The sequence below is a fragment of the Ursus americanus genome, chromosome 1, assembly GCF_024610735.1.
Source record: "Ursus americanus isolate L20-20 chromosome 1, mUrsAme1.1.p, whole genome shotgun sequence".
NCBI lineage: Eukaryota > Metazoa > Chordata > Mammalia > Carnivora > Ursidae > Ursus > Ursus americanus.
In genome coordinates, this window is record NC_142127.1 from 18,237,897 (window position 1) to 18,251,371 (window position 13,475).

Genomic DNA, 13,475 nt, shown 5'->3' on the forward strand with positions numbered 1-13,475 from the left:
GTTTCAGAATCTTGGGTTGAAATTTTTTATTACCTGGCCAACTTATTTATATCCATAAAAACTATATTCTACAAGTAAAGTTGGATATCTCTGAAGTCCTCAGTCACCTTTAGGTCTTATCAGCCTAAGAATCTGTGGTTCTTCACTGGTTTTTGGTACATGTGTGTTTCTGTCCATCACTTCTGCTTTTAACTCTCTATGCCATAGGATAGTAAGTTCCAGATGGGAAGAACTTCATCTACTTTCATGACTATACTGAGCCTTGGTTTTGCATAAGTGGGTGTCTGTTAAAATGTCATGTGTTATTAGTTGGTCTAATAATCAGATACCGATTTCTGACTTTTGTGGTTTGTAGTTTAGTATTTTTAATAATATAGAAATTATCAAATTAGAGTCCTTTATAGTATGATTCTTGTTATATGAATTGTAAATGGATAAAGCAGGACTATTTTTTAATCCTAACCTAAAACAACTTAGTTTTATATGGAAGTTAAGAAAATTCCTTAGACTTGAATTTCTTGTGCACACAGATGCTTTGCGGAGACAAGTTTCAAAAATGATTACTGACATTAGGTATTTGAGTTTGCTCATGAGTAAGAATCAGCTTCATTTCAATAAAACCTAGATTCTGATGGTTCTTTGAAGGAGTCAGGGCAGGGCCAAGATCTTGAGCTAAAAGGGATACTTCTGCTCACAGTGGTGAGAAGTGGTACAAGGCTCAAAGAACATTAGCGGGGAACCAAAGTTCCCAGTGATTCATCCTCTTTATTTCATTCTGTTTTGCTAACACCAAGTCCACCACTAGGCATCTTTATTTGTACCACCTTGGGGTGAAGTAACAATAAAAGACCAGAAAAGGATTTGGAGACTTAGGGGGAATGAGAAGACAACACAGCAGGTAGCCCTTCGTTGTAGGGTGGGCTTACGTGCTATTTAATTGCAATGTGAAAGGGGAGTTTCTGTTGTTTCATAATAGCTTCATTCTTAAGTAAGAGAGTATCTGCCCATGTCTGCCTGTATGGTGCTACAATCAGAATATAATATACCATCTTTAATTAAAAGATAGTTACATATAGTAACTATGCTGCTATGTATGTGTTATATATAATATATTGAGTCAGATAAAGACAGTTTAAGACATAGAGGAAATGTTTATATTAATATCTATGAAAGGGAAATTAGGGATTTTTGCTGAGTTTTGAGGTTGCCAACCTGTCTTCATTGAACATTATTACTTTTATAATTAGCATATCAGGACAAGAGTGGGTCTACAAGTTGTTTGAGATCCTTAAACTGAAAGCACTCTTGGAGATACATACATGTATTTTTTTTTTTAAAACCATATACTGTTAGAACCAGTTACATGAAATGTATGTGGGCTTGAGCCTTTTAAAAAAGGATAATACTGGTGTTGAAATTGGATGAAATGTTGGCATACTTACTACTGAAACAGTTTTCATTGGGAAGTAACCGTTCTGTTTAAACTTTTGAAAAATCCAGGTCGTGTAATTAAAACCATAAAAGCATTTCAAATTGTTCCTGAGATTAGTTTATCAAACTCAGCTAACCAGTAAAGCCTAGGTCCTAATATAGGATAATTCCTACACCGTGGTCCTGTATTTTATTCATCTGAGTTGTACCCAATTAGATATTTTGTTTCTTTTATGGAAACGGATTCATTGACAATGACAACTAAAAAAATAGCCTATATAATATTCCTGTACCGAATGACATCTTAGCTCATCATTTATACCCTTTAGGTGGCCGTCATCTCCACTGTCCCTTGTCATAGACTCTGTAGTGCTTTTATGCCTTTGACTTACCCATCCTCTACAGCTTATTCGACTCTGAACCCGATTTTCCCTGTTTCATAGAACTGAGCTGCGGTGCTTTTTCACAGCCCAGATAAATTTGACACATCAAATACCTATGGTGCAATCGGATATTTATAGAATTTTGTAATCCCAAGCTCTGTAAAGCAAATTATATGCATTTTTCTCTAACTTTGATCATATTTTAAAATTTCTGTTGTACAGGTTAAAAACTCAGCCTTAAAATTCGGCAGGTTGGATTATTAAATATAGAATTCTGTTCATCTTCTCAAGCTATAACATCTGTTTCCAGAGACTAAGTTTCTAGAAAACTGAGTACTTCCCACTAGATCTTAGGCTTTTTTCTCATCTGGCTTCAAGAAAATGGAGTTTAGTTAGGGAGGAAGGGTGACTAAATCAAATTGATATCAGCTCAGAAACTTATCCCGTACATATTAAGAAAAAAATCTGTCTTAAATTGTTTTTTCAAGGAAGTAAGAAACAGATCGATGATTTGTAATTGTGAGATCTCAGTTTTTTTTAATATTAATTAAAATACATAATTTTATTCTCAAAGCTAAAAGATGTGAAATTTGAATCTTTTTTTTTTTTTTTTTTTAAATAATCTCCATGCTCAATGTGGGGCTCGAACTCAACAACCCTGAGATCAAGAGTTGCATAGTCTACTGACTAATCCAGCCAGGTGTCCCTGAAATTTGAATCTTTTAGCAACTCACATGAAAAGATACATCTTTTAGTTAAATTTTGCTTATGTTTTTATGTCACTATGTTTAAAAATTGGCAGAATTCTCTGGGAAAGGTAATAGATATACTAGCAATTAATTGTACTATCAATTCCAACCTTTTTTTGGGAAAGGTTTCAAGCCTCAAAAAGTTGAAAGAATAGTATACTGACCTTTTTTTTTTTCTTGCCAATTTATTTGAAAGTTACAGGCATCATTTCATTTTACCCTAAATACTTCAGTGTGTATCTCCTCAGAATAAAAACTTCGGCTCTGAGCAGGGGCTACAGCCTAGGAAGGGGCCTGGGAGTGTCTGCCTACTGACTCATGCCCTACCCTACCCCTCAGGCCAGTGAACACAATTTAGCAGTAGATTCCTGGATGCAGGAGTGATGAAACAGTCAATAGATATGTCATTGAGTAAGATGCAATGGGCTTTTCAACGAGATTAGAACAAAATAGCATGTTTTTCTCAGAAGAGAATTCTGCAAGCGGTATGTATTTGAAGACATTTTCAGATATTTGTATAATCCCATTGTCACACTCAAATTATAAATACATGATACACTAAGATTTTCTGATAAGCATTCAAATTTGCCCAGTTATTTCAATAATGCCCTTTATAACTTTTTTTCCCTTGATACAGGATCCATTCAGGAATCATTGAATTTAATTTAGTCTCTTTTAATTCAAACATTTCCTTTGTTTTGTTTGTTTTTATTTTTCATGACTTGGACATTCTTTAAGTGTCTAGGCTTTGTTTCTAGAATGTCTTTTTTTTTTTTTTTTAAGAGACTTTATTTGTCAGAGATAGCACATGGGAGCGGCAGGCAGAGGGAGAAACAGGCTCCCCACTGAGCAGGGAGCCCAATGCCCGATTGATCCCAGGACTCTGGGATCATGACCTGAGCTGAAGGCAGATGCTTAACCGACTGTTAAGCGACCCAGGCATCCCATTTTTCTAGAATGTCCTTTGATTTGGTCCCTGTTTTATCATTCTAGGTTCAGGTTCAAGTTTGAGAACATTACCTAGGTAATATTTGTCTTTCTCTTTACTCACATGAGGAGGCATCTGATACCAGATGTATGCATTATTGGTGATGATAAGTTTAATCATTAATGAAGTTGTCTGTTGATTTTCTTGATTATAAAGATACCCTTTTGCCTAATTAATGTCAACGGTGATTCTTTGAAACAGTGAATATGCTGTTCTTCAAAAGCTTTCACCCAGTGGTTTTGGCCTCTGTTGAGTTTTGCTTGGATCAGTTATATCATTGATAGTTGAAAATGGTGATTTTTTTTTCTAGTTTTGTACCTTCTAATTTTATACCTTATACATTTCTTAGATAGCATTCTTCTGTAGAGAACTGCTTTGATCCACCTCTTCCTACTTTCTTTCCCCCACTTTTTTTCCAGTAAACTTACGAGACACCAGCACCCGGATCAAGAAATAGAAAATTACCAGTGTACTCCATACACTAGAGGCCTGATAACCCCTTCACGATAACTGCTTTCCTTCCCAACATAACCACTGTCCTGAATCTAATAGCATAGATGAGTTTTGCCTGCTCATAAATTTCATAATGGAATCACCGCATGTTCTCTCTCTGCTCTCCTTTGCTTCAGCTCTTCTATGCTGCTGCATGTGGCAGTAATTGGTACACTCTCGTTGCTGTATAGCATTCTTTTATTTGACTGATTCATTCTGTTGATGGATTTTTGAATTGTTTTCATTTTGGGGGCTGTTATGAATAGGGCTGCTGTATGAGCATTCTTGTACATGTCTTGGTAGATACACCTTTTGGGTGTTTTTCCAGGAGCAGGAAAGGGTCATAAATACTTGCCAAACAGTTTTCCAGAGTGGTTATACCAGTTTATAACTCCCCTCTGCAGTAAGACATGGATCCTTTTTTTCCTCTGTGTTACAGTTCCTTCTCTTATTTTTTTTGGTGCACACATTGCTGTAGTTTTGGCAAGTGACATCCTCTTCATTCTTGCTCTTCTGTTCTTTGATGTATGTCCCCATCATTCTTTGAGCACTCCCTTGATTTCTGGCTCAGTTTCTTCAGCTGAGCTTTAGCAAACGCTTAATATCGGTATAAATGAAATCCCTCTGAGAAAGTACCATTAATTTTTAAAAATTGAGGTAATTACATATCACAAAATTCATAGTGGGTTTTTTAATGCATTCACTAGGTTGTGTGACCATTACTACTGTTTGCTTTCATAATTATTTTTAATTGATGAACTTCTTACAGTTGGGAATCAGTTTTGGCATTAGTTTTTATAAATGCTAGCCTTCAGTTTTTTGCTTTTACTTTTAACAATTTGTGCTTTGTTGCTGTTTACTTCTATGTAGGGGGAAAGCATTTGTAACTCATTAATTTATGTCCTTATTTGAAGACGTATATGTATATTTTTAAATCAGTATCAGATATATCGGTGAGGGGAAGGAGAACTAATGGTTAAGTAGGAGGTGGAACTAGGCTTCTACAAGGCTCCCACTGACTGATTATGGATTTCTGTTGGGGCCGGAGGCCAGGCAGGTGAGTTGTTGCCTTGCCTTCAGGAGCTTCTTTGGTTTGTTAACTTCATTTCCCAGTTTTTTTAGCGAAAGGAATCTCCCATGTGTTTATTATATGAATAATGTGTCTCCGTTAATGTATTTTTAAAAAACTTTTTACATACAGACTCACTAAAAAACTTGAAGAAAGAAGAGAAGAGAAAAGGAAAGAGGAGGAACAGGTAAAGTTCATGTACATCATCATTTTACTCTTCCAGGTGGTGAGGGAATGTTTGACTCCCTGCTCAATTTGGCAGACCTTGGATGGCTTTCTGGTTACAGTTGAGTGTTGAAGCACAGTGAAGGGGTTACCTGGCTTCCTTAGTGGGATCGTAGTGTATACTTTTTTGTGCCTTTTTGTAAATTTCTTGGAATAAGTTTGATCATCTTTTTTCAGTGAGTCTTTTACACTAAGAATAAAGGAAATTGAATTAAAATTGTATTATTTTGATGCAGATGAAATTCTTAGTTCCTTTATATGCAAAAGAAATTTGTAGACATTTTGCCGAGTTTTCCCTCTGATGTTGCCACATTCTGGTGCATCATTCATTTTTCTTATGTGCAAGTAAATGCATCATCTCTTTGAGGTTTCAATATCAGAAAGTTATCAGTTCTTTATGCCAAATAAATGACTGCCTTGTGTCCTTAGAGGGTAACATGTACTTTACAAACCGAAGACCTGTAATTCGTTTTTCAAATTATATCACAATTACATCATAACCTTAATAGAAATGCTAAGATTTATAAGTTGATAGACATTTGACCTTTAACACATGCTGTTAATAAATTCTTCTAGATCCATACATTTTATGAAGTTATTTTATTCCTTTAGCTGTGCCTTACAGCCAGCTCATATAAAATAATACCTAAGGCAGATTATTAAGTTGTCTTTTGGGCTCATAAGACTTACTTTCTCTTTAATTTAGAGAGAAATTAAGAAGGAAATTGAGAGGAGAAAAACTGGAAAAGAAATGCTGGATTATAAAAGAAAACAAGAAGAAGAGTTAACAAAAAGAATGTTAGAGGAAAGAAACAGAGAAAAGGCAGAAGATAGGGCAGCTCGAGAGCGTATAAAACAGCAGATTGCATTGGTGAGTAGTAAGTTTATTTTTAATGCTTGACTCTCGTGCAGTTGTTTCTCCATGCACAATGGTTTTGGTTTACTACCAGGCCATGTACACAAAAATAGTAGATTCTAGTGACTCAAAGAGCACCAATTTTCAGCTTCCTTTTAGTAGAAATTGTATATTGGATTAAAATATAGTTAAGGGGCGCCTGTGTGGCTCGGTCGGTTAAGCAGCCAACTCTTGATTTCGGCTCAGGTTGTGATCTCACGGTTGTGAGATTGAGCCCTGTGTCAGGCTTGGAGCTGGGCGTGGAGCCTGCTTATGGTTCCCTCTCTCCCTTTGCCCCTCCCCCCTTCCAAAAAACATAAAATACAGTTAAGATTAAAATTGGGGACACACCTGGGTGGCTCAGTCACTTAAGTAGCTGACTCTTGATTTCAGCTCGGGTCATGATCTTAGGGTTATGAGATTGAGCTCCACGCTGGGCTCCATGCTGGGCTTGGAGCCTGCTTAAGACGCTCGCTCTCCCTTTCCCTCTGCCCTCACCCCCTCTAAATAAAAAATAAAAATTGGGATTGGATAAAGAAGTTATGGTGTATATATACAATGGAATATTATTCAGCCATAAAATGAATGAAATCTTGCCATTTACAACAACTTGGATGGAGGTAGAGAATATTATGCTAAGTGAAATAAGTCAGTCAGAGAAAGACTGATTCATATGATTCATATGATTTCACTCATATGTGGAATTTAAGAAACAAAACAAATGAGGAAAGGAAAAAGAGAGAGAAACCAAGAAACAGACTCTTTACTATAGAGAACAAACTGATGGTTACCAGAGGGGAGGTGGGTGGGGGGGATGGGCACAATAGGTGAAAGGGATTAAGAAGTGCACTTGTCAGATGAGCACCAGGTGATGTACGGGAGTCACTGAATTGTACACCTGAAACTAATATAACAATGTATGTTAATTATGCTGAAATTAAAACAAAAATTTGATAAAAGATTAAAATTGAGATGATTTTTTTCAAAGTAATTTTTCTCTGTGTTATGTTATGAATTTTATCAGTAGTCAAAAGGTAGTTTTCAAAAATTTCCTAGGGATGTGAGGGTGATCTGGCTGCCACATCTGTCATGCCATTGATGGCCAGGGTTGATTCAGATGATCTGGCTGGCTAGGTGGGTGTCCCCTCCCTCCCTCACTGCTCCATGTGTATCCTTTCTGAAGCTGCGCTCCCCTGCTAGAACCTCCAAACAAGCTCTCAAGATCCATTTGTAGGAGAAAGTAGAGTAGCTAGGCTTCCAAGACACACACATCCGAATGAGGTGCTGCATGTGGCAGTCTGCCTTTCTTTAAAAAAAAAAAATCCCTAGAAAAAAAGCTTAGAACTGGTTATGTAGCATCCTCCTGTAGTCACAACTGTTCTTTTTTGGGACATTCAGAAGATTTAGACACATTAGTTAGGAGGTTAAGATGGTTTTGCAACAACTGCTTTTAGAATTAAGCAGTTGTAATACATAAAGCCATCTCTACCTTAATATTGTTGTTCATTTTTTTTTTTAAGATTTTATTTATTTATTTGACAGAGAGGCAGCGAGAGAGGGAACACAAGCAGGGGGAGTGGGAGAGGAAGAAGCAGGCTTCCCGCTGAGCAGGGAGCCCGATGCGCGGCTCATCCCAGAACACTGGGATCATGACCTGAGCTGAAGGCAGATGCTTGACGACTAAGCCACCCAGGCGCCCCTGTTCATTTGTTTATGCAACAAATATTTGTTGATCATCTACTGTATGCCAGACCTTTTTCCAGGCTCTGGAGATACAGTAGTCACCAGAATCAAGTGCTTGTTTTTTTAATGAAAAGCTGGCTGGTCTCTGATAGTTTATAAAACTGAAAAATACCAGATCCAGAGTGATAAAGTTTACAGGTGGCTTTAAGGAATCTCATATACATTTGTGTTTGTTCCTTGTGTTTAGAAATACTAGATCATTCTAGCAGTAAAAGATAATTAGTGTCTAATACCTGTTTTAAAGGACCGTGCAGAGAGAGCTGCTCGTTTTGCAAAGACAAAAGAAGAAGTAGAAGCTGCTAAAGCTGCTGCTTTGCTGGCCAAACAGGCAGAAATGGAAGTCAAAAGGGACTCTGCTGCAAGAGAAAGAAGGTACTTTATTTCTTTCTAAATTATCTGTGTGTACAAAGCCGCTGAGGAGAACAGTGGTTGTGAGCTGCTTTTTAACACTGTTGTGTGCTGGGGCTGTAATAAGTAGTTCCAGGAGGACATAATGACCAGTGTGGCAGTTGCCAGTGGTATTTGTCATTGAATGTGAGTGTACACGGTAACAGTGCTAAATAAATCACTTTTAAAAGAAGGCTCAAGAAGTCTATTTTCAAAAGACAGAAAACACATACATTGAAATGATTATAGTGGTTATCTTACATGTATTAGGGTTCTTTAGTTGTGAGAATCTCAGGTCAGATAGGATTAAGCAAAAGAGGGAATCCATTGGCTCTGCAGTTGGGATTTCCATTGATGGATTTGATGAGGTATATAACTAAATCCAGGGATTTAAAAGATAACATTTTCTCTCTCTCTCTCTCTCTTTTTAATCTCTTGGGTATTTTTTTTCTGTTTTAGCTTCATTCTCAGAAAAACTTTTATAATAATGTTGTCAGGTGAACCCAGGGCCTCTTGACACATTCAGGATCTTGAGCTCCTGATCCCAGAAAGGAAAAACTCCTTCTCAAATCCTATATCATTAAGTGGGGAGAATTCTCATTGGCTTTATTTGGCTAATATGGCCACCTTCAGATCAATCCCTATGTCTGCTTAAATTGGCTCCCTGGTTGGGGGAGTTGACATACCCACTTCTGTGGTGAGGAGGTGGGGAAATGTTACTGATAATTATACCAGAATGAATGACAGGTGGCAGGGATAAGGCAGTTCCTGAAACAAAAATATGTCGTAAGAGAAAAATAACAGATTTCTAGTATGTCCTAGTTGGATTATGGTTAATATTTTATGTACTTTTCTGTCTTTTCTTTTTTCTTTTTTTAAGATTTTATTTATTTGAGAGAGAAAGCGCAAGCATGCATGCATGAATGGGGGCGGGTAGGGTCAGAGAGAGAGGAAGAAGCCGACTTCCCGCTAAGCAGGGAGCCCAATGCAGGGCTCGATCCCAGGACCCTGAGATCATGACCTGAGCCAAAGACAGATGCTCAACTGACTGAGTCACCCAGATGCCCCTGTACTTTTCTGTATTTTCTATATTGGAAAATTAACAAGCATTACTTTTGTAATCAGAAAAACTATTTTTTTTTCTAAGATTTTATTTTTAAGTAATCTCCATACCCAATTTGGGGCTCAAACTCACAACCCCAAAATCAAGAGTCACATGCTCCACCAACTGAGCCAGCCAGGCACCCCAGAAAAACTACCACTTATTTTGTTTGTTTTTTCAGTTTTTACCACGTTTATCTTATAATCATGATTTCTAAGTCCTTATTAAGTTGATACAGTTTGAGGAAATAAATCCCTCCTTCCCTTTTTGTTGCATAGGTACTAGTGGAGGAAGGGGGACACAGAATATGAGAATAAGCAAAGGATGTAGGGAGCAGAAAGATGAAGTCAAAGAGAGACAGTGAGTGTTTATATGAACCCTTCTGTAAGCAGTACCAACCAACAAAGTACAGAGTTCACAACATGAGTAAAAACTACTTTTTAAAAACTATTTTCCAAGAGTGATAAAATACTTAAGAATATATTTAATGAAAGTATAAGACTCGTATACTGAGAACTAGAAAACATTTTGAAAGAATTAAAGTAGACATAAATACATGGAAGGACATTCTGTGTTCATAGATCAGAGGACTTAATATTGTTAAGGTAGCAGTACAAAAGGGGCTTGAGAGAAGAAAAGAAAAAGGAAAAAAAAGATGGCAGTACTCCCCAAACTGATCTGTAGATTCAACACAGTCCCTGTTAAAATCCCAGGTGATTTTATTTGCCAAAATTTTTGCATAAAAATTCATACGGAAATGCAAGGGACTCAGAATATTCAAAATTATCTGGAAAAAGAACAAAGTTGGGAGACTCCGATTTTTTAAATTTTAAAACAAAGCTACAGTGACCCAGACAATGTGGTATTGGCATAAGGATGAATGTATGGATCACCACAGTAGAATTGAGTCTCCAGAAATAAACCCATGCATTTCCCCAATGTTTATAGCAGCAGTGCCCACCCACAATAGCCAAACTGTGGAAGGAGCCCAGATGTCCATCCACAGGTGAATGGATTAAGAAGATGTGGTATAGGGGCACCTGGGTGGCTCAGTCGTTAAGCATCTGCCTTCGGCTCAGGGCGTGATCCTGGAGTCCTGGGATCGAGTCCCGCATCAGGCTCCTCTGCTGGGAGCCTGCTTCTTCCTCTCCCACTCCCCCTGTTTGTGTTCCCTCTCTCGCTGGCTGTCTCTCTCTCTCTCTCTCTGTCAAATAAATAAATAAAAAAAGAAGAAGATGTGGTGTATATATGCAATGGAGTATTACTCAGCCATCAAAAAGAATGAAATCTTACCAACATGGAACTAGAGGTTATTATGCTAAGTGAAATCCGTTAGTCAGAGAAAGACAAATACCATATGATTTCACTCATGTGGAATTTAAGAAACAAAGCAGATAAACATAGGGGAAGGGAAGGAAACCATAAGAGACTTTTAACTATAGGGAACAAACTATATATGGAGGGGAGGTGGGTCAGGGGATGGGGTAATTGGGTGATGGGCATTAAGGAGGTCACTTGATGTAGTGAGCACTGGGTGTTTTATGCAACTGATGAATCACTAAATTCTACACCTGAAAATAATAATATACTGTATGTTAACTAAATCAAATTTAAATTAAAAATTAAAATAATAAATAAAATCTTTGGGAAAAAAGAAAGAAACCCATGCATTTATGATCGATTGATTTTTGAAAATGGTACCAGGGTCATCCAATGGGGAAAGAATAGGCTCTTTAACAAATGGTGCTTGGACACATCCAAAAGAATGAATTTGAACCCTTTCCTCAAGTATAAACTCTTAGGAAAAAACCGAGAAAATCTTGTGATCTTGGAAAAGGCAAAATGATTCTTAAACATGACACCAAAAGCATAAGCAACAAAAGAAAGCAATAGGTAAGTTGGACTTCATAAAATTAAAATCTTTGTGTTTCAAGGGACATCATCAAGAAAGTGAGAAGATAGCCCCCAGAATTGGAGAAAATATTTGCAAACCATATATCTGATGAGAGACTTGTATCCAGAATACAAAAAGGAGTCTTTAATAACTTACCAATAAAAAGCAAACAACCCAGTTTTAAATTTGGGAAAAGGATTTAAATAGACATTTCTCCAGAGAAGATCTACAAATGGTCAATAAGCCATATAAAAAGATACTCAACATTTTTAGTCATTAGGAAAATTAAATCAAAACCACAATAAGATACTGTTCAATGCCCTCCAGGATACCTAAACTTAAAAAAGCAATAACAAATCTTGGCGAGGGTGTGGACACCCTCCTACACCGCTGATGGGATTATAAATATTATTCAGCAGTTAAAAGGAATGAAGTGCTGACACATGCTACAACATGGATATGAACCTTGAAAACATAATGTTATATGAAAGCAAGTTACCAAAAAGTCACACATTCTATGTTCCATTATATGAAATGCCTGAAATAGGCAAATTCTTAGAGGCAGAAAGTAGATTAGTGCTTGCCAAAGGGCTAGGTGAGGGAGGAGTAGGGAGCAATTGCTGATGGGTTCAGCGTTTCTTTTTGGGATGATGAGAATGTTTTGGAATTAAATAGTGGCGATGGTTGCACAACTATTACTATAATAAAAACCACTAAATTGTATGCTTTATTTTTGTAAAGACTTTATTTATTTGAGAGAGAGAGATAGCGAGAGAGAGCATGAGTGAGGAGGAGAGGGAGAAGCAGGCCCCCTGCCGAGCAGGGAGCCTGACGTGGGGCTTGAACCAGGACCCCAGGATCATGACCTGAGCCAAAGGAAGATGCCTAACCAACTGAACCACCCAGGCGCCCCTAATTGTATGCTTTAAAAGGGTGAATTAAAATGCAGTCGGTGGAGTGTGCAACTCTCGGTCTCTGTTGGGGTTGTGAGTTCGAGCCCCACCTTGGATGTAGAGATTACTTTAAAATCTTTTAAAAAATAAATAAAAAGGTGAATTTTGTTACGTAAATTATATTTCTATAAAGCTGTTACTAAAAAATGATAAGTGAAGAGGTCTGACATTGTGGGAAAAATCTATTTTGCACATTTTTCACTTCCATTTTCTCTTTTAATGATACTGTTTGAGAATATGTGGAGGTAAAGATGCTGAGTTTAATTTTCTTTTTTCGTAGCACTGTTGCAAGAATTCAGTTTCGTCTTCCCGATGGTTCTTCCTTTACAAATCAGTTCCCTTCTGACGCTCCTCTAGAAGAAGCAAGACAGTTCGCTGCGCAGGTAAATCTATGTCTTGTTTTGAGTTGTGGTGAAGTAGATGAATAGGTCATTAAAATGGAGGAGAACATTTCCAGACCGGACTTGTAGAGCGTGAGTCATGACTTATGCCCAGGAGGGAAGCACCAGTCGGCTCTGGGTTGCTATGGAGCTTCCATCATGTATTAGTGCCACGTAGCGGAAGCACATCTGTTTGTTGTAAACAAAAATAGAGATTTGCTGATATCGTACAATAGGCTTTGGAAACTTTTCTCACTGCTTTTGCAAATGATTCTCCAAAGGTCTAATCTGAGGGAATTGTCGCCTATAAAAGGATGCAGTTTTTTTTCCTCTTTCTTCACATTTTTTGCAGGTCACTTTGGGCTGGCCATTTTCCTGCCATCTGCCAGGTGGCCAAGCCTAAAGATCAGTAATCTTTATTTGGTAACAAGTATCTTCTTCAGGAATTTACTTCCAGAATGTGGCCTTACTCAAAATCTGAGTTGGTATGAAATTTTATATCTTAGAAAATAAGATGAGTAGTTTCCCATTACAGATGACCCTTGAACAGTGTGGGTATTAAGGGTTGCCATCCCCTTGCACATCAAAAATCCATGTATAATTTTCGATTCTGCAAAAACTGAACTACTACTAACCTAGTGTTGACCAGAAGCCTTATCAGTTACAGTTGATTCACATATTTTGTGTATTATATGTATTATATGTTGTATTCTTACAATAAAGTTAGCTAGAGAAAAGAGAATGTTAAGAAAATCATAAGGAAGAGAGCATACATTTATAGGGC

The 13,475-nt window shown here is 37.3% G+C and overlaps 1 protein-coding gene across 1 annotated transcript in view; it reads left to right on the forward strand.

The window, feature by feature from the left end:
* UBXN4 (UBX domain protein 4) overlaps nucleotides 1–13,475 on the forward strand; it is a 51,345-nt gene that overhangs the window by 25,476 nt on the left and 12,394 nt on the right. The window contains exons 7-10 of the mRNA XM_045782861.2: nucleotides 5,245–5,299; nucleotides 6,044–6,208; nucleotides 8,220–8,347; nucleotides 12,592–12,694. Of these exons, the coding sequence (XP_045638817.2) occupies nucleotides 5,245–5,299; nucleotides 6,044–6,208; nucleotides 8,220–8,347; nucleotides 12,592–12,694 (451 nt within the window). The remainder of the gene's footprint in view (nucleotides 1–5,244; nucleotides 5,300–6,043; nucleotides 6,209–8,219; nucleotides 8,348–12,591; nucleotides 12,695–13,475) is intronic.